General features: G+C 45.6%; 3 protein-coding genes and 1 non-coding gene across 4 annotated transcripts; 1 reads left to right on the top strand and 3 right to left on the bottom strand.

Annotated features, from left to right (window-relative positions):
- Positions 1–5,585: 5,585 nt before the first annotated feature.
- On the bottom strand, positions 5,586–8,372 carry LOC127313494 (uncharacterized). The gene is made up of 5 exons (XM_051343988.2): positions 7,847–8,372; positions 7,613–7,748; positions 6,414–6,505; positions 6,037–6,160; positions 5,586–5,928 (listed from the first exon to the last, which is right to left on the bottom strand). Exons 1-5 carry the CDS (start codon positions 8,326–8,328, stop codon positions 5,860–5,862), a joined length of 903 nt encoding a protein of 300 aa, XP_051199948.1. The 5' UTR covers positions 8,329–8,372; the 3' UTR covers positions 5,586–5,859.
- A 196-nt stretch (positions 8,373–8,568) lies between these two features.
- On the bottom strand, positions 8,569–15,768 carry LOC127317910 (origin of replication complex subunit 1). Its single transcript, XM_051348511.2, has 17 exons — positions 14,963–15,768; positions 14,484–14,619; positions 14,243–14,395; positions 13,992–14,135; positions 13,764–13,915; positions 13,588–13,687; positions 13,367–13,489; positions 13,090–13,251; positions 12,902–12,959; positions 12,637–12,815; positions 11,913–12,030; positions 11,675–11,745; positions 11,402–11,497; positions 10,523–10,599; positions 9,514–9,597; positions 8,997–9,141; positions 8,569–8,892 (listed from the first exon to the last, which is right to left on the bottom strand). The coding sequence occupies exons 1-16, from the start codon at positions 15,694–15,696 to the stop codon at positions 9,078–9,080; spliced, it is 2,451 nt and encodes an 816-aa protein (XP_051204471.1). The 5' UTR covers positions 15,697–15,768; the 3' UTR covers positions 8,569–8,892; positions 8,997–9,077.
- On the bottom strand, positions 14,258–14,335 carry LOC127318144 (small nucleolar RNA snoR28). Its single transcript, XR_007861699.1, has one exon. It is a non-coding gene; the product is annotated as a small nucleolar RNA snoR28 (small nucleolar RNA).
- A 4,933-nt stretch (positions 15,769–20,701) lies between the features above and the next one.
- On the top strand, positions 20,702–24,617 carry LOC127317912 (probable folate-biopterin transporter 2). The gene is made up of 5 exons (XM_051348512.2): positions 20,702–21,648; positions 22,374–22,633; positions 22,893–22,988; positions 23,080–23,250; positions 23,670–24,617. Exons 1-5 carry the CDS (start codon positions 21,240–21,242, stop codon positions 24,357–24,359), a joined length of 1,626 nt encoding a protein of 541 aa, XP_051204472.1. The 5' UTR covers positions 20,702–21,239; the 3' UTR covers positions 24,360–24,617.
- Positions 24,618–26,616: the final 1,999 nt, after the last annotated feature.

The raw sequence follows: 26,616 nt of genomic DNA, 5'->3' as shown, positions 1-26,616 counted from the left end.
TACACTAGGACAGCCATTGATATGATAATTAGGTCTAAGGTTGTACCAGTATTTTATTATAGTCTTGTTATTAGGAAATAATAATGTAGCCAGGTCATGTGGTGGGCCAATTAGGATTAAATTAGTGTTGTGTTTGGTTTTGGGCCTGTCCAAACCAAACCAGGTCAGGGCCCATAGTGGGGCGCCCCAGCCTAGCAAGGCTGGCCGGCCACTTCCCCCTCATATAAGGAGGTGGGCGGCTAGGGTTTAGGCACAAGACAAGTTTAGACTAAAGATTAGGGTTTTCCCCATTGCGTGTGTTCACGTGTATCATCCCTCCGGGGTACGGCGTTGCCGTTTATCTATTATATCCGTTGCGAAGGTTCTTGTGTTAATCAAGGATTGTCTAGCTCAAGGTTTGAGGCGTATCGTTCATCGATCCGTTGCTTGCTGGATTCGTTCCCTCTTCTCCAAGCTGCGTTCATCGCGTTGTTGGGAGGAATTACTACCCCAGGTTCTCGATGTGAAAGATCGGGAAACACCCTAGGAGGATCTAGCTGGGTTCCCCCCTTATCATGTGGTATCAGATTTCTGGGTTGCTCACGGCGAGGTTTTGTTGATCGGTCACATCAAGATCGGTTTGCGTCGGGGAAGTTTGGCTCTAGATCGGAGGAGTTTGGCTCTAGATCGGAGGAGTTTGGCTCTCGGTCGAAGGAGGTTGGTTGGAGGAAGTTTGGAGCGGTTGTGGTGCAGTTTGCAGGTCATCCATGGCTGTTTCGGAGGTCAAAATCGCGAAAAATCGAGGCTGGAATCGGGAAGAAGAGGCAGATTTGCGACGCGATCCGGTCCCCAGGCCGGTTGACCGGGCCCTGGACCGGCCAACCCGGTCCAAACCGGACCAGAAGCTGATGCCCACCGGCCCGTGTACTGAGCCGTCCAGCCGAGCGGCCGGCTGCCAGGCCGGTCAGACCGGCGCCCAGTCCGATCCAACCGGGCCCTGGGCCGGACCAACCGGTCCCCAGGCCGGTCCAACCGGGCCCTGGGCCGGGCGAGCTGCTGCTGTTTCTGTTGTTTCTCCGGCGAAGTTGGTTGTTGCTGTTGAGGATGCTACTTCGTTTCCGGGCGATGTTCTGGGCATGAGGTGTACTCTTCCGAAGAAATCTAGTAAGGTCTTCAATGACTATCTGGACACCTTGAAGGCAGAAGCACGTCCGCCATCCAGTCTTCGTTGGTATCTACACCGTCTTGCGACAGTTCAGGAGTATGAAGATTGGGAGAGGAACATGGAATTGGGTTTTTCTCGATGTCGCATATACAATAGGAAGTTCAATGGATCTTATGCATATTATCTTGCTCTACGGCGTGTGGACGAGGCATTAGAACGTTGCTGGCATGATGCGGTGGACAGAGGTGAATTTGCTGAAACTTGGGAGGACTACAAAAAAATTCTTCGTAATGGTTTCGTATTACCGTATATGGAGGAGAGTGAGCAGCCGTCCAGAGTTGTGCATGTAATGAAGGAAGTGGGCAAGTGCATAGTTCCTATTCAGGAGATAGTGACTGTTGAGGATGATGTACCATTGAGCGGGCTGAATATGCAACTCAAGAAGGTACAAGATGATGCTTGCAAGGCAGTTGACAAGGTTCAGCGGTGGAGTTTGTTTCAGACTCAGTGCTTTATCAATGGCAAGGCTTGCAAGTTGATGATTGATGGTGGTAGTTGTACTAATGGCATTAGCAAGGCGATGGTGGCAGCATTGGGGTTGTCTACATGGCGTCTTTCTGAACCTAAACGTCTTGAGTGGTTGAATAGCTGTGGTATGCTGAAGATTACTCACAAGGTGCGTGTGCCATTTACAGTTGATGATTATGTTGATGAGATAGAGTGCGATGTGTTGCCATTGGAGGTGTGTGGATTGCTACTTGGGCGTCCTTGGCAGTATGATCGCAATGTGACACATGCTGGGCGAGCAAATACATATTCTTTTATGCATGGTGGCAAACAGCGGACTTTGAAGCCTATGGGTGATGATCATATCAAGTCCGATGTGGAGTTAGTGGTGCGTAAGGAGAAGTTGCACAAGCCTAAAGTGCAGCAAGAGGTACATGATGTTCCGAGCATTGATGTTGGTGATGTTTCAGCCATGCCTGTAGATGACAAGCCAGTTCTTGTTGGTGACAAGCAGGATGAAGCTATACTTGTTGTTGATATGGATGTTGCAGCATGTGCTACAGTTCCAGTTTGTATTGATGCTAGTATACAGACTGATGATATTTGTGCTGATGATGTTCTAGTACATATGGCGCAGATGCGCATGGGAGGAGTGGGAGGCGAGCAGGTTAGAGAAGCCAGTGCTGATGGTGTTCCAGACTGGTCACAGGCCCGGTCCAACCGGACCAGGCACCGGATGAGCCCAGTTCAGACCGGCTTCTGCGCTGATGCCAGCCGGGGCATGTTCTGTGAGACATTGCGACGGCCCGGTCCTGATCCGGTCCCAGACCCGGTCACAACCGGACCAACCGGTCCCAGACCCGGTCAACCGGCTTATAGACCGGCTGTGGCGCAGCGCGTCAGTGCAGATAGTGGGCAGCGGCACTACCGTGCTAGGAGTACTACAGTCCAGTTGTCCGCGACACCGCGGATGCATCGAGGCAAGGATGGATGTGTGAGACATTTATGTGGCCCAGGCATTACACATCTTGTACAGGGTCATGTTCAGCGACACAGGGTTCCATCAAGACCTCAGAAGAGGAAGGTATTGGCGCCGAAGTCCAAGCTCATGTGGAGAAGAAATGAGGCGCCAAGTGCTGTATCAAGTCAAGCAGGCCGCGAGGGAGGATGTGGTGTGGAAGGCAAGCAAGACTTGGGGACGGCGAGGACGTGTCATGTTCATATCACGTCACCTTTTTCCAGAAGACCCTCACGCGTTGGGGACAACGCTTCTTGAAGAAGGGGAGAGATGATATGGATATCCAGGCCTGGTACACTAGGACAACCATTGATATGATAATTAGGTCTAAGGTTGTACCAGTATTTTATTATAGTCTTATTATTAGGAAATAATAATGTAGCCAGGTCATGTGGTGGGCCAATTAGGATTAAATTAGTGTTGTGTTTGGTTTTGGGCCTGTCCAAACCAAACCAGGTCAGGGCCCATAGTGGGGCGCCCCAGCCTAGCAAGGCTGGCCGGCCACTTCCCCCTCATATAAGGAGGTGGGCGGCTAGGGTTTAGGCACAAGACAAGTTTAGACTAAAGATTAGGGTTTTCCCCATTGCGTGTGTTCACGTGTATCATCCCTCCGGGGGGTACGGCGTTGCCGTTTATCTATTATATCCGCTGCGAAGGTTCTTGTGTTCATCAAGGATTGTCTAGCTCAAGGTTTGAGGCGTATCGTTCATCGATCTGTTGCTTGCTGGATTCGTTCCCTCTTCTCCAGGCTGCGTTCATCATGTTGTTGGGAGGAATTACTACCCCAGGTTCTCGCTATGAAAGATCGGGCAACACCCTAGGAGGAACAGTTGGGTTCCCCCTTATCATTGTCAGTCATTGTAGATGCAGGTCATGATCGCCGCCTACCGTGAAGACAACGACGATGTTGAATTCAAGTTCATCCACGTCTTCGCTCAGATTAAGACATGCAACACATGGACGGAGATGCGGACAGCTCTCGCCAAAGGCCAACACCACGTACGACCCCGTCGTGACGTCAACGCCGGCTTCTAACGATTGGCCCATTGGGAACAAGAAGGCCAAGGCACTGAGGGACACATCGTCGGCCATCGAGAAGATGCACTCGTCCATCATGGTGTGCATGGCTGACGTTGCCTCGCACGCCGCCAAGCGAGCAGAGCATGCCGCACAAATGGAGGTGGCCGCGGCGGCAAGGTGGGCGTCGGTCATCGAGAGGCGAGAAATCAAGCTCGACCTAATCTTTTTTTTTTGCACACAAAGAGGGGTCCGGAAGACCCCAGATAATTCCATTAAAGTGGCAGGATTACAAATTGCAGTAAGCCCCTTGCAAATACTCGGTATAAGAACCTAATATTTGAAAAAGGGACCTACACTTCACAGAAAACACTCTACAAGAAACGAGATCAAAGCAATCAAGTACATCGGTGTCTCTGCCACACATCGCCAGCATCCTCCAGGCATCGCCGCCGAGGAACCAGAGCCAGCTGCTCAGGAGCCCTTTTCCGGCGAGAGCACGCTGCCGCGGTCCATCACCTCTCTGCGGGAACAAATCACTTCGCAGAGAGACGACTTAGAGCACCCGTGACAGAGCTGATTTAGGGCCTCCACATCGGAGGTTGAAGAGGTGCCACCCTTGCGGCCATAGATAGCAGCGGCAAGATCGCCAGCTGCTTGTTGAAGCTCATCGACGTAGCACCCCGCAGGCATCAGATAGCACCAACCCAGAGAGCCTTCAGCTTCTTCATCTTCCATCTCACCACCATGGTGAGGCAGAAAAGAGGGGAGAAGTAGAAATCCCCATCGGTTGAAGCCATCCACTAACCTGGATCTAGCAGCCGGCGCACAGAAAGATGCAGCTCCTCCAATCTCCCCCTCGCCACCCAGGCCGACCGGGAAATAAAGAGGAAGCATCGCCAAGACTCGTCCACTGTTCCCCTCGCCGCCATGGCCGGGCAGAAGAGGTTGAAGAACTTGGATCTTGCACAGACTACCGAGATCCTCCGCCGCTAGCTTATTGAAGAAGGTGGATCGCCCTCCTCTCCTGGTCTCCTCCACCCAGAGGAGGCAGATCAGCACTAGCAGCACGCCTAGGCCATGGATCCGGCGGAGATCCATGACGCCACCTCCACTACGGGGCATCGGCCCAAACACTGGCATATCGTCAAGAAAACAACACTAATCTACCCTAAACTGCTCCGGCGCCCAACCTAGACGCACTCCGGCTAGCTAATACGGCGGAGCGGTCGTCGGCGGCCCGATTAGCGTGGACGGCCTTCAAGGTTACTGTAGAGCCTTGAGAGAGAGGAAGGCCAGCATGGCGGCGAAGAAGAGGAATGAGGACCTAGCGATGTTGTTGGTTGACACAAGCAGCATGGATGACGACGTTAGGGCATGGTGCGTGGCCATGATCATGTCCGAGAGGAGAGCTCCACCGCCAACCCAGGCCAGCACCACTACACCACCGGCGACCTCGTCTCCTTTGAAACTCCAATTATAGAGATCGCGGGCTCGTATAAAGGTTGGCCTACAAAAAACTTTACAGGTTTTGACCATTTTAAGGTGTCTGATCTGAATAAAAAAAAAACCCTAAACCCTTAAACCGACGTGCAAATTTACAAGGCTTGACCAATTTAAGAGATCTGCTGGAGATGCTCTTACCCTGCCACTTGCGCGGGAGGCGGGGCAGGGAACAGTCATGCAATAATTTGCTACACAACGGATGGTTCCCTTCTGTAGAAAATCTCGTCCGTATATGTAGAACATTGTTTGCAGTCACGGAAACGGAAATTTAATTTGGCTCCCAGTGGATATTCTCCCATGACTGGTACGGAAACTCACATATTTTAAAATGATGCATATGCTCCTATGTTTCAAAACACCACTCTGGTACAGTGGAACCTCATGCAATTTTTTCCAGTCGTGCCTGGTCTGAACAGTTTAACAAACAGCACTGATGTACAAGTGAAGAACAGCTAATTAGTTGAACAAGATCCAAAATTTCAGTTCATACGTACCCATCTAGCTATTTATATCAAGGAAAAATCTTGCTATACCTATCTAACTTCACACCTACAGGGCTAATTTCTCATGCACAAATTTGGATACTATGCAGGAAAAGGGCTTTATATAGCTCGCTCGCTCATGAAGAATATCACACTGTTTCCTTGAACCTCGATGATGATCTTGGTCACCGGGCTGTATTTCCAAAATAAGCAGTAATTCCTTTGAATCTGTGTTGCACATAGTTTTCTTCACTCTAACCAAAAAAAAAAGGAATGTCAAGGTATCTTACTAGGATGACGACTGAAAGAATTTCATTGAAGATGCAACCGACAGTCGGGAAGAACGGTTACATTAGTCATACCTCAAAATCCAAGGGAGGAGAACACAGCCACGAAAGCTCCTCTACTTGGTTTATGTCCACATTCCGTGGCAAGAACATGATGATATTACGAGCTATTTTCTGAGCTGCTTGAAATAACATGTATCTGCATACAAAACAAACCATACAGTAAGTGCCTTTCCAAAATAGCATACCAAAAATGTGTGATAAATGTAATGCATCAATCCAGTTAAACCACACGCAGCTAAAAGTTCACCGGCCAACAACTATACATGTGTTCATCATAATGCTCACTAAGCTTCTTTTTTTTGAAGATAATGCTCACTAAGCTTAAACTATTTAAAACATAGTACGAGATTACTGTTGATTTTTATTCAGTGCTATGGTAAGGAGCATACCCATCTTTTGGCTTTAGCATATCGAGGGTGTAAATAGGAGTCTGGTTGTACGATGGCCCTCCCCATGGTGGTGAAAGGAACACCAAATCTGCCTGGTATAATAACAGTAATCAGAAAAGAAAAGAAAAAACGTAATATTGAATGGCTACTCTGTATTGTTAGTTGGATGGGGCATTGTCCTTCATGTGGCCATATGAAGGAGGAGGATTTCATTTTGAAACTAGACTGCAAGAAGAAATACAAAAAAAGCTAATTAAAGAAGCGTTGATAGCTAAAAAGGCCTTCAATTAAATCAGTTGGCTGGTAATAAGCAAAGTTAAAGGGGGGGCAGGTCAGTATTTTTCTAAAAGGGGAACAAGGTATGAAATACTACAGTAGCAAAGGCCAGCGTCAGAAAGAGCCTCTCTGCGTTGCTTCAGTTTAGTTGCTGACGATACTGAGTAGTCATCTCAAGATTACACTATGGCAAGCTCAAGGCATTTCAGACTATCCAAATACCCAAAATATCCATAACCGTTGTTTTATTAATTAATTATACACATGCCAAGCTTCGGGACGCATCAAGAGTTTACTCATCTGCATCAGACAAAAACTATGTTGAATACCAATCAGGCATACCAAGCTTAGTCAGCTAATTCTGCATCTCCAGCAAATCATAATTTGTAAAACGCCGTCCTAAATTGAGAGTACATGTGGTAGTGGGGTACTTGTTAATTTCCTTAATCGCACTACCACAACTACTACTCAAATCTACAAACCTTTTCTCGAGATATCTCCAAATTCTTAGGGTACTAATCTTGTTCCCCCTCTATAGCCTAAAGAATCCTCTTGTAAATTACCTCCTCATATAAGGGTGGTCAGAAACGGTATGGCTGGTTTGAGCTATAGTTCATTTTTTGTTTGTTAGTAGTTTGGAAATGAGGATTGAGTTTGTGGAAGGAAATGAACTAGCCCCTGCTGGCCGGTTTCAACCGATTTCGGTTTTAATGAATATAGGTGCTCCGCCACGGTTCCTCCAAAAGGGTGTGGTAGCAGCATAGAGATATCAGACATGAAGTTAATGAATCAGATGTGAGATTTTGATCAATATAAACATAATAAGTCTAGCTTAGCTCCGCTTTCACGGCAATGTTGACTATGCGAGCACGAAGTGTTAATAAGACTATTCGTCAAGCAAAACTGAACAGCCATAGTATTACCTTCAAGGCAGGCGCGAGCCGGAAGAAATCCCCGACCACGAACTCGATCATGTCCTCCACACCGTAGATCCTGGCGTTGTGCCTCGCCAGCTCCACCTTGCGGGGATCGATCTCCACCGCGATCACGTAGCAACCCCTGCACGAGACCGGGATGCCGGCGACGGGGTTAGCGGGAGAAGGAAGCGAAGCGGCCTGGAAAGGGAAAACGAAAAGGCGGGGTTCAGCGGCGCGTGCCTGGCTGCGAACTGGATGGAGTTGCCGCCGACGCCGGCGAACGCGTCGACGACGAGGCCGGCGGGGGAGGCGCGGGCGGCCTGCGCGGCGGCGATGGCCTCCGGGGTGGCGGAGTACCAGCCCTCGGCGTCCATCCGCACGCCGCGGTCGTACAGGGAGAAGAGGCTGTGCCGGTGAGCCCAGTACTTGCCCGCGGCAGCGGCGGGATCCTCATGCGGGGGCTGCTCCGCCTCCGGGCGCTTCGGCTTCGGCGGCGCCTCGACCTCGCGGGTCGGCGAAGGGGTTCGGGATTGGATTCCGCATCTACGCTTCTCGGAGGAGGGGGAGACGGCGATGAGGCTGCGCTGGCGACGGCGACGGCGGACGATTTTCGGGATGGCGGCCAGCAGGCGAAGGAAGCGGTGGGGCACATTGGTGGGGAGGAGTGTCACGGCGTTGGCCCGGCGGCGAGCGATGGCTGGTGTGGCGCTTCTTTTTGCCATCACTGAGCTAGGACGGTGCCGTGTTCGTTGGTTTGTCTTCTCCTCTGCAGGGTTTGGACTGGAATAGCAGTGAGCCAGTAAATGTTACTTTTCAAGAACAACGAAAATCCGGGAGGAAGACCATGCGTTGAGAAAGAAAACTCTCTGAAAAATAAATTACTACATATTTACATAACATCTGGTTAACAGGATGGCAGGAATTTTAACAAAAAGTACAAAAACAAGGAGTTTGAACAAACAGGTCAAAAAGATGGAATTTGAACCATCAGATTCCTTAATATTCTCACAACAAACAAACAATATAATGTTATAGATAGTCATGTTACAAGTGAGAGTAGAACTAGCTCACATGAGGCAGTTCACTACAACAACATTAAACAACATGCTTCCACACAAGTTCCACAAATGCAAGTTCCCTCACATCTTACAACCCCTGGCCGCAACTGAGAAGCATTTCGTGCAACATGCGGCAGAGGCTTCTTAATTTAGATAGCGACTGAGATGCCTTTGGTGCAGCAATTGGCTCCACAGATCACCACGGGATTTTTAGTATGTTCCAAGTTTCTGCAGAAGATACGGCAGAGCTACTTAGATTCACAAAAAAAAAAAAAAAAGATGGTCACAACCAGAAACTTCCGTAAGGTGAGAAACAGAGGGCATGAACTTACTATAGAAGTACACAGGGCTGTTGTTCCCCAAGAGAACAAGAAATGCAAGGCTGGGAAAAATGGCCACTATAGATATGAGATTTACAGGTACTTAGACAACCAAGGAAGATCTGGGGACTCCTTCAGTGCAAAGGTCACATCGTCGCTGCCAACCAACAAAACAAAGATATTAGTAAATGAGAAAAGAGGTTTCCACAGATAGTAATAGCTTAGAACTGTGTTGTGGCTCCAGTGTTGCGGTAGAGATAGGTAAGAAGGGGGAAACACCTCCTTATTCTTGTTCGATGGAAACCGGTTATCAGATTTTTAAACCAAACTTAACTATCCCCAATTTAGCTGAACCTACTTGATTTCTCTTTATATATCTGGCTGATAGGCATAGCATATGCATTCAGCCCTTGGCCCATCCGCGTGATAAATGATACTTTTAATATTTAATAATGGATGTGAATTGATATTGTCTTTAAGCTGTTCTGTAATGCCTGTTTCAAAGGGCAATGTGGTTTTGCAAGCTAACCTTGGGTAGTTGAGCTGCAGCTTCTGCAACTTATGCTTAGTGCCTTCCTCACAGAGAACTATCTTGCTCTCACCAAGCTTGCAACTGCAAGAGAAGAAACTTAGAAAATTGTGTTCTAGAGAACACAACTGAAACAACATATGCTTTGACAATAGAGGATGTAGCATTAGTGGGAAAATAATGAGACTGGTAGAGAATGTATGCTAACAGAGCTCTGGATTAGTTTAATCCTACCATAGGATCAGACTAGCATTGAAAAAACACTATGGCAACAATAATTTCCAACATATACAGCCTAAAAGGTATACAGTGAAAGCATTATTTTCTGAGTTGTTTCCATGTAGCAAGTTCTGTGCAGTGGAAATACCTTTTGTGTGTGATGGAAATTGAGTCCTATAACAAACTAGGGTCAGACTACAGACGTAATCATTTCCCCAAAGAATATGCAACTAATTAAATTAAATGCAGTAGTTTCCTAGCAGTAAGACTGATTAGACAGGCTTATCCTTCATTACTAGACAGCAAAATTAGCATTATAGAGAACTAGCCATCATTGTCTTTCTTGAATACCTAGTGCAGTGCCAGCTAAGGTAGAAAAACTCAAGTGCTTGAATAAACAGAAGACCAATATGATTTCCTAGCGCCCACAGAACCTTTAGCACTTCTTCACAATAAACCTATCATATAAATTTTCACTTGGACGAAGTTTGGTAAAATTAGTAAAAGGAAACAAGAGCATAAACAAATATGCACTTGACCAACCAGTGTATGCCTGACATGATGATAACCCCAAATAAAATTCAAAGGAAACAGCATTTCCAATCATGGTATGACTTCTCTTGGAACAAGAAAATGACAATGGGTTGCATTTGTAACAATGCACCTTAGCAAAGGCAACAGTAATGCTATCCACATCATACATGATGTGCGTGAACATGAACTCAAGGCAACCATATGTAAAAGCAACTTTAGCACAGCTTCATGCAACGTGAATACCAGGATCACTTACCAGATTTTCAGGAGAGTGTCATATCCAGGCAATAGTTCTCTATTGGCATGGCACCACGAGAAAACAGTCGATGCTAGCTACAGGATAAAAAGGATATCACATCAGATTTCTTCTTCAAATGTACCTAAAATGGACATTAATTCGGTAACAAAAGGGCATGTTTTCCAGTAGAATGTGAAAGAACACTGACAGTAAACTTCTGTAGCAAGTATGACTGAATGAGAAAACAATTTCAAGGCTATCATTCGCATGGAAACTCAACCAGAGAAGAAGCTGGAAAGAACTGTTGGTTATATGGAGGAATAGTTCAATGAGAAGAGACTGAATGACAAACAGTTTTTCACTGCAGACCAATATACTGTTCCAGAGAATAACCAGAGCTTTGATGTAATTGGAACAACACAAATTTACTGCATTCATGAACGGTATAGCTAAGGTAAATCAGACTTCTCATTTGAATGCAGTAAATTTGTGTTGTTCCAATGAATTTGGAAAAAAAACATTTGGGGCCTAGATGAATTAGAATATTGGAAACCACTGCATACTGGTGAGCTTAAGGTTGTGGCAGCTGGCAGGCACGAATTTGGGAAAAACTTAGTGGTAAGCAAGGAGGGTTGCCTAAAACAGATCGACGAGCTACTATTTTTTTCATGTGTGTGCTGTACTCTGCCCTTCAGAACTGAACTTCTTTCCACCTTTTGAAGTTATCGAGACACAGTTCTTTTGTGTTCTTATCGGGGGAAAAGCATGGCTAAATTCATCGGAAAAATTGATGTAAGCAAAAAAGAGTGGATCCAGAAGGAACAGCTGTAACTTTACTTTTGCTGCATGACTGCAATGCTAAAGACCAACATAGGAATTACAAAAACATGTGCTCACCTTATCAAATAATACTTCACCTAGGCCACTTCTGTATAATTCGTGAACCATAGCAGCCAATATAATTTTTCCAAATTTTGGGCAGTTCTTCATTACCTGTAGGTGCACAAAAATTGGTAATGTGAGATTGGACGGTCAGCAAGTATTACTGTTTGATCTGGTCAGGGAAGAAAAGTACATGTGGTTTACCCTAACTGAGCGAGCTGCACACTACATATCAAAACCAACACAAAGTATGAGTTCAGATAAGAGGCAATTGTTATCTCCACTCACTTGAATATGTGGTGCCTGAAAGACTTCTTGAATCGCGTCTTCTATATCACCCATGCAAACAGCACCATTTCCTATAAGTATTGGACAAATGTTCAGTGGACTATAAACAGTTTGGAGCTTAGCTGTCTGAACAAATGGAGGGAGTGAAATAGGATAAATATAAGCATAAAGATAGCATAAACCTAAGTAAGGTCCTTTATGAATATGTAATTACAATTGCAGTACATGCAGACGGTACCTCCAGGAGATGGAGTCGGTCCAACTTGTTGTAGTTGTTTAACACGGTAGTCTGCAAACTCTGCGGCACGTCTACAGATTTCTAAGGCACGCCTAGCATCGCCAGACATAGCAGCTACCTGCACAAAAAGGCAATCAACTGAGATGAATGAACATGCATGCTAACAGAACACTTACATGGTCTAGCCTTCTTACCTGACAGAACACAAAAGCTAATTAGTTAGCAGGTAGAGATAAACAACCAAATTATTTGTATTTTATTATTGCTACAGAATTTAACTTTTTTCATTATGCTAGGAATGCAGTAGCAATTAGCAACTAATACTCAATGGCACCAGACTGCATTGCTGAAACTCGGTTTATTCCACTGACTTCCATCAGTATCAAACAGAATATTTGGCGCTTTTAATCACACTATTCGAAAAGGGAAGACCATATAAATAATCAAAGCATGATTCACTCTACTACTTCGTGGGACCCTGTATAACTTAACTATTTTATTATGAAACAAAAGGAAGCAAAAAACTAGCTACATCATGAAGGGTCTATACGCAGATAGGAGAACTTAGCCTTCGGGTGAAGGACCTGGTCTTTAAATAGTTTATTTATCAGAAAATCTCAGATCAGATGACAAGAGAAACAATCATCATGAACAAAAACAAACAAAGATACAAGTATATAAAAACAAATATATACACATGATACAGTGATCTAGAGTTCCAAACCTTTCTAGAAGCAAATTCAATAGCTTGATCTTCAAAGGCATCGATACCCTTAAGACGGCTTGTTATGATTTCTTGCAGTTGTCGATAATTATAAGGGCCAAAACAGAGCCGTTGAATACCCATCCTACTTGAGATGCGAGGAAATAGTTTTTCTGGAAGATCCATTGTGTTTGCTATACCTGCATTAAATAACAATAACAACACCACCAGAGAATAAATACTGGCTAGAGACCAAAATCACAAGTCAAGACAAAGTTATAGGTACCTATAATAACTAGGTTTGAATTTGGCTTGGTGGGCCAATCAAGAATGTTATACAGCACCTGATAAAAAGATCAATCCAAATATCAATGAGCATGGAACATTGTCAAACGGCGGGAATATTGGGCATTCACTCAAGAACAAACTAAAAGTTTATACAGCTACTAAATAAGTTCAGCAAGATTTTATTACCGACTGATTTCTTGTCAAAAGAAGATCAAGTTCATCAATGAGCAAAACAATTGGTTGGTTTGCTTGCTTTCCGATTTTAATGCCATCTGAAAAGTGCTCAGTTAAATAATGAAGAGCTTTTTTCCATCCAACCCTATGCCCACTCAACTGTTCATATATAACCTGCATATTTTATGAAGTGTGCCTGTTATAAGTCTATGTTAACACATAAGGGATTGTATATGCTATACTTGAGTGGGAATTTGCCATTTCTTAGCAAACTTAGAAGTTTGTATACCTTGTAGATATTCTCTGGGGAAGCTAATTTGAGACCATTGATTTCTATAAAACAATAGGGCCTCAGAGCTCCAGAATCAAATTCAGATCTCAACCTCCTCATGACTGCAAGTACACTCATAGTCTGCCATCAACAAAGCAGGTGCAGAAAATGCAGTTTAGCATTTAGCCACAGCAGAAGAATCAAACCATCAGCACAGCCATGAAATAAGGGTTGGTTACCTTGCCAGTACCAGGCACACCATGAATATACAGGCAGCGTCCTAGACATTGGTCATTGCAAATTGCATCCTTCACAAATGTAGATATCTCCTCCATTTCTCTGGCACAAGAATTCTATTCAGTAACAGTTTGCGTAAGAAGTTGATGAAACATGCAGCAAACATGACTAGTCATACTTATCCCTGCAAGGCAATGATTTGGGAAGAGTAGCCAATAACAGTGTAGCTTTCGCCTTCTCCAGAGCAGTCTTTTGATAACACCGAACATGCTCAGGTATTTTTCGGATCCCAATCTTTTGCAGGCCATATATCCTCCCTGTCCGTGAATTCTACAAACAAACATGCATTTCAGTAAAGTAATGCAAAACTATAGGGGGAGAGGTAGGGGTGAGGAAGAGTTCGTACAGCAGCCAATCCATGAGATTGGTTCTTTCTGGCCACGCAACGTGTGGCCGGTTCATCCTCCTCATCATATTCTGAATCTTCGTCAGTATCACTGACATAATCATTATCAGCATTGTAAGGCTCGTCGCTGGGATCTTCTTTTGTCTACACAATAGTGAAAGGACGGGATCACTGGCAATTCACTATACCATAATGATGATCCAAATTTCTGTGAACAGAGTTTCACAGATTTGAAGTTTCAAAAGATGTACCTCAGGTTCATCATCAATATCTGCCAGACGCTTAAAATTATGCCAATGTTCATCATACTCGTATTCACAATAAAATACATCATCTCCTTCATTAGTGGCATCCCTGAACTCTTTGGGGCTCATGACAAAACAATGTCTAAGGATAGTTTCCATCTGTAGAAGCCACAAGAACAAACAAAGTAGAATCAATAAACATGGTAAAAGAATGGAATGAAACATAGCCAGGAAAAACACTAATCACCTCAATGTCTCCAATATCATTACTACGATAGAGCTCTCTCCGCAAATTATGTGGCTGCCTTCCTGCTGCGGTCTCTTCAGGAATAATGTACCACCTCACCTTTGCCCAGAATGCTCCATCTGGCTCCCTCCGTAAACTGTTGCATATTATTGCTATTTGGTAAGTAAATTCATGAACTGCCGGATTGTAATTCATTGCAGTTAATTGTTGAGAACTAGAATGATTACTGTAACAACAAGTGTGTCTAAAACTAGTTCCTATTCAAAGCAAATACACCACCCAAAAACGCTATTCCACGCCCTTTTCTCAGAAAACAGATCAGTAGCCACCAGCCCACCACCACTACGGCAAACTGCCAACTCCCTCCGAATTCTGCAAACCTTTCCAGATTCTACTGGAATGTGACCAAATATAGATAATTCTCACATGAATAAGAATACCAATTCACAGAATGTCCTCTAAATTCGAGTGCCACTAACCTCTCGATGCGTGCAGCCCATAAATCGCTGGAGAGAAGCTTCTCTTTGGCTGTCCTCCTGATCCTCTTCCCAACGGGCGGCTTGGGTCTGTCAATCGCCCTCCCCGCACGCTCGGCTTCACAGTATGGGCACGCCCAATCCCCCTCAGGCACACGCCGCAGCGGCGGGCGCACGCACCGCAGGTGGAACCCGCCAAGGCACGCGTCGCACTCCACCATGACCCCGCCGCTGGTGCGGAAGCACACGCGGCACTCCTCCTGCTCCGGGTCCTCCGCGTCCGACTCCGCCCCCTCCTGGCGCTTCACGTACACGTCGTCTCCGACGGCGAACTCCCCACCGTCGTACACCACCTTCCGGTAGTGCGCGGTCTGCTTCGGCAGCCGCCTCTGCCGCTTGGGCTCGGCCTGGCTCGGGGTTTTGGGCGACGGCGCGGCCCGCTTCCGCTTGAGGGTGGGCGTGGGCTTGGGCTTCACCGGGGTCGCCGCGAGGTCCTTGGCGGGGGTCTCCGGGAGGTCCTTGGTGGGGGTCTCCAGGAGGCGGCGGGATCTGCGGACGGTGGAGGGCGTCGCCGGAGACATCGGCGGCGGCGAGGCCATGGATTTGGACCTCCGCCTGGGCATAGGCTTGGACGGGGTGGAGAAGTCCATCTGGGCGGCGGCGGAGGCGGCGGTGGTCTTCGATGGAGAGAATTTGGTCTTGGAATTGGATCTAGTCGGGGTGGCGGAGAGATCCATTTCGGTCACTCGCCGGAGGCCGGGAGGGAGGCGGGGCAACGGTAATTTGAAACGGAAGGGGCGATTTTGATAGACGGAGTTAGGGTTTGTCGGTTTGCCGCCCAGGATTTTTCGCGCTTTTACAATTTTGCCCTTCAAAGAATGGGCAATGCAAAATCTGGCCAACCTGGCCCGACATGCGAGCCCGGCCCAGGATTTTTGGGCTGGGTCAGGTACTCAGGTCAGGCCGTCCGGGCCGGGCTGCAAGGCTAGGCTAGAATCGGAAAAACCTATTTCCCGCTCATCAGCAAGTGTTACCACGTTTCGCTCGCGCGCGGGTGCCTGTTATGCTGGCCCATTTTATTGGTGCGTTCGTTCGTCGTTCTTTGCTGCACGGTCGCGGTTTATCAGGGTCTTTTCGGATTTTTTATGGTTCTTCAGTTCTTGGTTTGTTTTCTTCGGTTTTCGCTTTTTCTCTTTCGTTTATTGTTTGAACATTTTTTATTTGAACAATTTTAAATCTGAGCAGTTTTCAAATCTGAACATTTTTCAGCCTTAAGAAGATTTCAAGTTTAAGCAAATTGTAATTTCAACAAACTTCAAATTTCAACAAATTTCAAATTTCAACAAATTTTGAATTTCAACAATTTAGAATTTATACAATTACTTTAAATTTGAACTTTTTCAGCTTTAAACATTTTTTATAACCTGAAATTTTGCAAATCTGATCTTTTCAAAAGATTCAATAGAAAAAAACCGGAGAAGACCTTTCTTGGGCAGCTGGGCCGGCCCAACACGGAGGCGCGAGGGGGAACACTGCATGTGTGCGCTGCTCCCACACGCAAGCGAGGTATAGGGAAACCAGCCAAACTCTTTTCTACTAGGGCAAAAACCAAACAACCGGGCCTAGATTCCACAAGCGGCTCCATGCCGGCACGAGGAGACTAGCCCTAATTAATTCATGACGTGCTGACCACACAAAAGACATCTCTTTCTCTCTCCATCCTAATCAATGCAGGTCCATGTTGCTCTGTCCTTTGCGGTAAAAAAATGGATGCTATCACTAGAACAAGGGCAGGCGCATACGAACATATTAAAAAAAGAGTCATTTTTAATGTCCGCACCTAAGCTAGATGGAAACAAATCGTGTCCAAAATGTGTTGGGCCGCTAGAGATGCTCTCACGCCATCTCCAATGAGGCAATGCAAAATCAGACCACTTTTTGGTCTGATTTGGTCCGTTTACGCATCCGTGTGGACGTGGTGGGACATGCCGGCATCCGCCTGCCCATTTGGCTCGCGCGCTCGACCCAACGGGGTCACCCAACCCATTTGACCAAACAAAATTAAAATTTAAAAAAAAACATAATTAGACATAGTTACTAATTACACATATGCCCTTTAAAGGGCAAGATTAACATTTAAACAAAACAAAACCTCGCTAGGGTTTGGAGGGCCACCGCCCTCCGTCGCTGCACGGCCTACTCCCAATACTCATTGTTGTCGGAGTCGCTCTCGACGTCGATGACGGTGGGCTCCGCGGGGGTGCGGCTTCGGCGGCTTGAGGCTCTTGACGCCGCTGGGGACTCTGGCCATGCAGACTAGAGCGCATTACCATCCCATGGTGAGTCCGGGTAGGGAGGGGTCGTAAGCCTCCACGGTATCACCGCCTCCTTCTCATGTTGCTCCGTCGCGGCCGCCTCTTGCTACGCCTCCCAAAAGAGGCGCGCGTGACACTCCTCCTCCCACACGACGGCACTACAGGTGGCCTCCTCCTGCTCCCACACCATCTCGAGGAACGCGAGCGCCTCGGCATCCTCGCGTGCCTGCCTTGCTGTCTGCTCGAGAGCAGATGTGCGGAGCACCTCGGTGAGATTCGGCCAAGCCGCCAACTCGTCGAGTACGAAAGCTTCAATGGCAGCGCGTAGGTCGGCGTCGACCTCGTCCACTTCGTCCTTGACGATGCGCGACGGAGGTGGTGGTGCAGCGGTTACGGGGACCGGCTCGCGGATGACGAGGGTGCCTACGCTGGATCGGCAATGATGGGTTTGTTGCATGGGATGCACACAAACCCATCATTGATGTTTCTGGTTAATACAATTATAACATGGGATGCAAATATTTATCATAAACACAAAGATATAATAATAACCACTTTATTACTGCCTCTTGGGCGTATCTCTAACAGTCTCTCACTTGCACTAGAGTCAATAATCTAGATTACATGGTAAGGTACCTAACACCCATGGCGTTCTGGTGTAGGTCATGTTTTGCTCTAGGGAGAGCTTTAGTCAACGGATCTACCACATTTAGATCTGTGTGTACTTTGCAAATCTTTATGTCACCATCTTCGACATACTCGCGAATCACATGAAAACGTAGCTTGATATGCGTCAGCTTCTTGTGTGACCTTCTCTCTTGTGGCTATGGCACCCATGTTATCACAATAGATGGTCAATGGGTCCAATGAATTAGGAACCACACCAAGCTCATTAATGAACCTCTTCATCCATATCGCTTCCGATGAAGCCTCCGAAGCCGCTATGTATTCAGATTCAGTTGAAGGTTTCGCCACCACACTCTGCTTGGCACTCATCCAGCTTACTGCAGCACCATTCAAAATAAACATGTACCCAGATTGAGACTTAGAGTCATCTGGATCAGTGTTCCAACTAGCATCGGTGTAACTGGTTACAGTGAGCTCTTGGTCACCTCCATAACAAAGAAACATATCCTTAGTCCTTTGTAGGTACTTCGGGATATTATTGACCGTTGTCCAGTGTTCCATTCCAAGATCACTTTGATATATGTTGGTCAAACTAACAACATGTGCGATATCCGGTCTAGTACACAGCATGGCATACATGACAGAGCCTATTGCCGAGGCATAGGGGATCTTATTCATCCTTTCTCATTCTTTTGCCGTAGCCGGACCTTGAGTTTTACTCAAGACCTTACCTGACAACATGGGCACGAACTCTTTCTTGCTCTCATTCATTCTAAACTTCTTTAGAATCTTGTCCAGGTATGTACTCTGTGAAAGCCCTATTAGGCGTCTTGATCTATCTCTATAAATCTTGATGCCTAAAATATATGCTGCTTCTCCAAGGTCTTTCATTGAAAAACACTTATTCAAATAACCTTTGACACTGCTTAGAAGTTATACATCATTCCCAATCAACAATATGTCATCTACATATAATATCAGGAATGCTACAGAGCTCCCACTCACTTTCTTGTAAATACAGGCCTCACCATAAGTTTGTATAAATCCAAAGTCTTTGATCACCTTATCAAAGCGTCGGTTCCAACTCCGGGATGCAGAGTCCATAGATGGAACGTTGAAGTTTGCATACCTTGTCAGTATTTTTAGGATCGATAAAACCTTTAGGTTGAACCATATACAACTCTTCCTCAATGTCACCATTAAGGAACGCCATTTTGACATCCATCTGTCAAATTTCATAATTGAAAAATGCAGCTATTGCTAACAAAACCCTTACATACTTTAGCTTCGCTATGGGTGAGAAAGTCGCATCGTAGTCAACTCCTTGAAGTTTTCGGAACCCCTTCGCAACAAGTCGAGCTTTATAGACAGTAATATTACCATCAACATCTATCTTTCTTTTGAAGATCCATTTATTCTCAACAGCCTTGCGGCTATCAGGTAAGTCTACCAAAGTCCATACTTGGTTATCATACATGGATCCCATTTCGTATTTCATGACCTCTTGCCATTTGTTGGAATCTGGGCTCATCATTGCTTGCTCATACGTCGTAGGGTCTTCATCATTGTTATCCACAATCATGACATAGACAGGGGTCATACCAATCAGGAGTGGTACGAGCCCTCGTCGACCTGCGAGGTTCAATAGCAACGTTGCTCAAAGTTTCATGATCATCATCATTTGCTTCCTCTCTTATCGGTGCAGGCGGCACAGGAACATCTTCCGGTGCTGCGCTACTCTCAAGTCCGAGAGAAGGTTCAGTAACCTCGTCGAGTTCTACTTTCCTTCCTGTCACTTCTTTCGTGAGAAACTCCTTTTCAAGAAAGGATCTGTTCTTGGCAACGAAAATTTTACCTTCGAATTTGTGATAGAAGGTATACCCAATTGTTTCTTTAGGGTATCCTATGAAGTTTCATTTCTCCGCTTTGGGTTCTAGCTTGTCAGGTTGTAACTTCTTTACATAAACTTCGCATCCCCAAACTTTATGGAACGGCAGCTTAGGTTTCTTACCAAACCATAATTTATACGGTGTCATTTCAACGGATTTAGATGGTGCCCTATTTAAAGTGAATGCAGTTGTCTCTAATTCATAACCCCAAAACGATAACGGCAAATCGGTAAGAGACATCATAGATCGAATCATATTTAACAGAGTTCGATTACGATGTTTGGACACACCATTGCTGACATAGGCATGCCGGAAGGGCCTACCGAATAAAGTACCCAAGGTTATATGGAGGCCCACGTCCCGAAATATTGAAGGCCCAGAAGCCCATAGATCCTCGATAAGGAAAATAGAGTTGTATTAGGAATCGTGTAGCAAGATAGGAAAGGCCCAACCTGCCTGCCGACAGTTTGTAACTTGTACGACACGAAAACCTCGACTCTGCCTCCTATATAAAGAGAAGTCGAGTGTGAAAGAAATGATCGAATCCATTATCAACACATACCATATATTCCGAGTCTAGCACATTTTCGGCTGAACCTTCGAGATCTACTTGTCCTCTACTTTCCGCGAAACCCTAAATCTACAATCTATAGGCATTGACAAGTTAATCCCTTATCAATTGGCGTTGTCTATGGAAATTAAACACCCGCAAGGAGGTGATCTCAATAACATTGTCAACATCATTTCATCCAGAACTTAAGCGCAGTGCCGCCCAACCAATCAGGAGTACAAATGTACAACACCCCATTTGCGCGAAACGACCTACTGATTCCACTGGAAGGTGGGTCCATCGATCATGTCCCACCCGACAGCGACAGGGCCGTCTTCTAGTCTTAGTTAGCAATCAGAACTGAAATTAACAAAGCGAGTCAAACGGCTACCCTCGACTCCTCCTGCTCGCCCCCAATTCCCAAAGGATTCTCCCATTTCTTAGGACTTCTTCCTGCCATGATTCTTTTTTTCTCTCCCTCAGTTCCTCTTGCTGCTTTAGACACTGGAATCTGATGTTTGCAGGCTACCAGCATTCATATTCGTCCGCTTGAGTAGTAGCAGTAGGAGTATTTTCGAAGCAAGCCAGGCGGCGAAAGGTTCAAGGAGCCATCCGATTTGATGTTCTTGACCAAACCCTGCCAATTTATTGGGTTTCCTAAGACTTCAGGATCGACACTTTTCGATAGAGATGCACCTAGCAGCTCGCATCTCCGATGCTTTAGTTGTCCCTACGGCGCTTAGGATCCAAGAAACCCCACCAAATCTGTTCTTGGGCATCCAAGCTCCAGATTCAGCTCGGAGCAAGTCGTCGAGAGCCGGCAAAGGATCCAAGCTTCTTTAACTCCGCGATCTCCAAGAATCCGTTGGAGATCTCGCGGAGAGCTAGCAGCCGAGGAAATGTCGCCCCAGCCGCCCCACGACATCCCCGAGGACAAGGGGAGCGGCAGAGAGGAGACCAATGTCCTCATCGAGGAGCCCCCGGGGTCGCCGCCGGCAAAGGATGGCGGCGCCGGGAGCTGGGTGCCGTCCCCGGTGGCGTGGTTCCGGATGCTGGTCAGGGAGCTGCACTGGAGCTTCGTGCTCGGCGTGGTGGCGACCTACGGCATCAGCCAGGGGCTCGGCGGCGGAATCACGCGCGTCGCCTCGGACTACTACTGGAAGGACGTGCAGAAGGTGCAGCCGTCCGCCGCGCAGGTGTACCACGGCGTCACGTCCATCCCCTGGATGGTCAAGCCGCTCTGGGGCCTGCTCACCGACGTGCTGCCCGTCGCCGGCTACAGGCGCCGGCCGTACTTTGTCCTTGCAGGTGGGCCGCACAATGTCTTCTTGGTTCTGTTTGTTTCGTTTACATTTTATTTTTGGGAATTGTGCAATTGACTAATCCCTGTTTACTTACGAACTGGGATATGAAAATTTGTGCTGAACTCTAGCAATGTTTGATCATTTGGTGGGTGCTGGGGAAGTAGTAAGCCATTTCTTTGCTGAGAGATTACCCTATAGTTGAGATACGATTGCCATTTCTTGCACATCCGAGCCACACCAGTAGCTATTGAAATAACCACATTTCACTTCTGCATCACTGAATTGCATATAGAGAAATGCAAAATTTGACCAAAAACTAGGAAGGAATCAATGGAGCTGTATATTTGCATATAAGGGCATGTACAGCGCAGAGCGCTTATACAGGCGCTAGGAATTTGATCCTGGCAGTTTTGCCCAATTCCCAGTCGTTTTCTTGGCATCAACGCACAAATAAGAGCTGGGCGCTTGAACAATACACGCAAAGTATGCCTATGAGCCGGCGGGCGCTTGTATGCATCTAGTAACTGCTCAATAAGCGTCTAGATAAGCGCTTAGGCGTTGTACATGGCCTAATTGAAGCAAAGATGCCACACAAGCCAAACACATCAGCTATTTCCTGGTGTTATTTTTACTAATATTCTCTTGCTTAATGTAACTGTCATTTGGTAACAGGCTATGTACTTTTTTGTATTAATATTACCCCCTCTCTGTTTTTGGAGGAATTTGCAGGCATAATGGGAGTGATTGCCATGCTTATAGTGTCTCTCCACAGCAAGCTTCATGTAATGTTTGCGTTGTTGGCATTGATGTCTGGAAGTGCAAGTGTAGCAATAGCTGATGTAACTATAGATGCCTGTGTAGCCGAAAACAGTCTGATATATCCTCATCTTGCTGCTGACATGATAAGCTTAAATGGCTTCTGTGCATCTGTTGGAGGTCTTATTGGATTCTCAATAAGTGGTTTTCTTGTTCATACAATTGGGTCACAGGTGAGTATCGCCAGCTCACAACACTCGTACTTTAGCTCTTCGTACTTTCCGTTGATCATTTCTATTCAGATGATCTAAGTAACTTCCTCATAAATCCAATCGCGAGTATTTTATCTGCGTACACATTCTGGTTATGCATAGAGAGTAAATACACAAATCTTATGCTCCTCTGTTTTGTTGGGTAGAAGTAAATTGTCTATTGTTACTACTTTGGCTGGTACTAGTTGCTGGTATAATAGATAAATCTTGTCTTTCTCAGGGAGCCCTTGGCATGTTAACTATACCTTCTGCCTTGGTAATTTTAGCCGGATTCCTGATAAAGGATGTCCATATCCCAAACTTTCCATACGGGCAGGTTAGTAGAATGTTTTCTTTATGTTGTTTGAGATCAAATACGAGTATTTGGTTCTCATGCACTAACTTTCTTGTCAAAAACTACAAACTAGGCTCATAAGAAGTTTTCAGAAGCCAGTGGAAAAATGTTAATGACCTTAAAATGTCCTGAAGTATGGCGTCCATGTTTTTACATGTACATGTCTCTTGCTCTGAGTGTGGAAATTCAAGAAGGAATGTTCTACTGGTACACAGATCCTAGTGCAGGGCCATCTTTTTCCGAGGTACACTTTTTTTTTGCTATTCCAAGCAGCTGCTTTTGGCCTTTGGCTTCTTTTTTCATATCAATGAAGTTTGCGTGCAGTTAAACTTCTTTGGAACTGCCTGACAGATCTGAAATTATGTACCTGTTCCTTTTCACTTTATTTTATTTTGACTTTTAACAGTTTCCAAGATGTGATTTTGATTATAATTTTTATACCTTTAGGTTAACATATTTTCTTAAAATTATAGTATCAATAAATTGCTTTTAAAGAAACTGCAATACATATTTGTATGCAAAATATACAGTTTCAGCTATATTCATGATCAAATGCTGGAAAGTTTGCTTGCATGTAAGGCATCAAATGTAGAGTTGCTACCTTCGAGAATTTACCTATCTTTGACGCATGGCCAAAATAATACCCTTTTTCTACTTTACCAGGGATTCATTGGGTTTATCTTTGCAATTGGGTCAGTCGGATCTCTTGTTGGAGTTCTACTTTATCAAAATATTCTCAAGGACTATTCATTTCGCAGCCTTCTATTTTCAAGTCAATTACTACTAAGCCTGTCGGGAATGCTTGATCTCATGTTGGTGCTGCGTTTGAATCTAAAGCTGGGGATACCGGATTACTACTTCGCTGTGATTGATGAGGGGATCTCCAAAATGATCAACCGCCTCAAGTGGATGCCACTTTTAGTGCTTAGCTCAAAGCTTTGCCCATCTGGCATCGAGGGCACATTCTTCGCGCTACTCATGTCCATTGACAACATTGGCCTGATGACAGGATCTTGGTTTGGTGGATTGCTCCTTCATTTGTTGAAAATCACAAGAACAGAATTCAAAAACTTGTGGGCTGCTATTCTGATTCGAAATGCGATGAGGCTACTCCCGTTGGCATTGCTATTCTTGGTGCCGAGAAGTGACCCAAATTCTATCCTCCTTCCTGCTGATTTGCTGGCTGGGGATGATGGTGCTGAAGCTCACCGGATAGAAAGTGTGGAGTTAACCTCTCTTGACGTGGAGAAGAATTCAAGCACCAACGGTTCGCTCCAAGAAAGCAAAAATAAGGAGCATCTTGATGTAGGACAAGATGACGACGAGGCTTCATTACTTGCCAACAGGGGTTGATGAATCATATACATGGAATTTTTTCATTACACAAACAAATAGTTGAAAGATCAGGATATCACATTACGTTGTGTTTAGTTGTTCATGATGTTATTTTCGTTAATTATTGATCTACAGCAGGGTAGGAAATCCTAAAATGTCAGATAGTAAGGACACTTGGAAGTTTGATATTATTATTATTTCTTTAACTCACCCTTTGCTATCTGACATGATTGGCTATAAGTCATGCCACCGCATATTTACCTTCCTTCCAAGCTATGGCACGTGTCAGTTTTTTTTTTCCTCTCCTTTTCACGCTTAATGTGGCTAGTTCACACATCACACTTCTTAATCTATTTCTACATCTTCAGCCAAAAGTCATGCACGATTGCCATGTGACTAAGGCTTCCTTGCGGCTCATTTTCATCAGCAAATGTAGGAGACCAATAAGACAATAGCGATTTTTCTGTCAGGTGCATGCTAACAATGAGCTTCTTGCTTTATCGCAACAATTTTAGGCTGAACAGACTAATACTATCTCTTTGGAAATTATGGGTTTACATGGAATTTTTCTAGAAACCATGAAGTTTCGTGTGGAACCAATGGATGTTTTCCCCCATTTCCACGAGAAGTATATTGTTCCATGCGATGTTCAAAATTTGTGATTATATGCCTGAAATCCTACGAGGTTGAAACAAATGTGTATACTAAGGACATCATCTAGTAGATATGAAAAGCATATAAATTTTGGAAAAAACCATTGCTTGAAGGCGAGACATGGATAAACATGATACATAAGGATTTTTTAGGTTTTGTGTCCAAACATCACTGTCATGAGTGGACATGTTTGTCCATGTAAATAATCTCCTACTACTCCTTCCCCACACAAGCAGTGTTCCTCTTCGACCACGATGGAGAACTAATGAGGGTGTGTTTTTTGCGGATTTAGGCCATCGGATTATGTGACTTTCTTGGTCCTATTATCTCCTACTTTGATGAGTAGAACCACAACCTCCGATTCGACGCCTGCAAGTGTGGGGTGATTCTTTGACCTATGTGGACTGGTTTCAGATTTTTGATGAATCGGGTTTAAGTTGTCGGGTCCAACTGTTGTTGTCCCTATTGCCGGCCAACCGCCATAGATTCCTACTGGTACCACTACACCTTGGTAGAAACTTGTCAACGCAGTTATGTCGGGAAAGGTGCAATAAGCCCAACATATCAGCTGTCAGCGTACCTAGTAAGCTTTGCCATCCCGGAATCTATAGGCAAAGGTTAATGATCCGACGCCGTAGTTCCTTGGAGTCATAGCTGTGGTTTAGCTCGGGTCCAAACGAAAAGATTGGAGGCCCCATCCATATCTTTCTCCATCCCCGCCACCACAAGGGGAGGAAGAAGAAAGCATGACTAGAGGCCAAACCTCCATATCCTTAGGACCAACACAACAGTTGTGCAGAACAACAACAAACAACCTAGACACCTACTGCTACAGGACTGGTATACATAGAGGGTCCCTCACCCGTGTCGATGCCGACCACCGCCAAAGAAGAGGCAGGAGGGGCTGGAAGAATAGGGTGGTTGTTTCTAGAGAGATCTCGGGGGAAGGATGGTGGATAAGCTCAAATGTAGTACTCCGTTCGAAAAATAGTTTTTGTTTTCGGTGTGAAAGTTGTACTACGTACTCAACACATCAGTTGTACTCAAAATAAATAACTTAGGTTTATCTATATTCAGATGTATGTACACGTAGAATGTAAATAAATCCAGGTCACTCATTTCTCGAGGGGAGTAGCAAATAATTGTACAAAGTGTTTTTTTTTTATAAACCAAATGTGTTAAACTAGAAAGACGCCTCGTTAAAAACCAAATACATTAGGTTTATGATATATCTACGGAGTATATATATTCAGGTGTGAAGGGGATTGTACAATGTTGTATTTTAGTCTCTCTTTGGACGAAAAACAAAACAGTACTACTGGCTGGCCGTAAACGAAACAGTAGCCGCGTGGGGCGGGGAGAACGTTTTGCACGTGATGAGAGCCGCAAACGCGACCACATACATGCACACCATCGGCGCCGGTACCCGAATACGACCCGACCCGACCATTCCATCCACGTGGGCCCGGTAACCTGTCAAGCGAAGCGACCCGCCGCACCTGACACCCCTTCTCCAGCGAGCCATCCCACCGCGACCCCACCACTTTATCCACACCCATCTTCGCACCACTCCCACTGACATGCGGGGCCCAGTTCTCAACCCCACCTGTCATCCGCCCGG

This window comes from Lolium perenne, chromosome 7, assembly GCF_019359855.2.
Source record: "Lolium perenne isolate Kyuss_39 chromosome 7, Kyuss_2.0, whole genome shotgun sequence".
NCBI classification, from domain to species: domain Eukaryota; kingdom Viridiplantae; phylum Streptophyta; class Magnoliopsida; order Poales; family Poaceae; genus Lolium; species Lolium perenne.
Note: the sequence above shows the minus strand (reverse complement) of the source record. Positions and strands in the feature narration are given on the sequence as shown.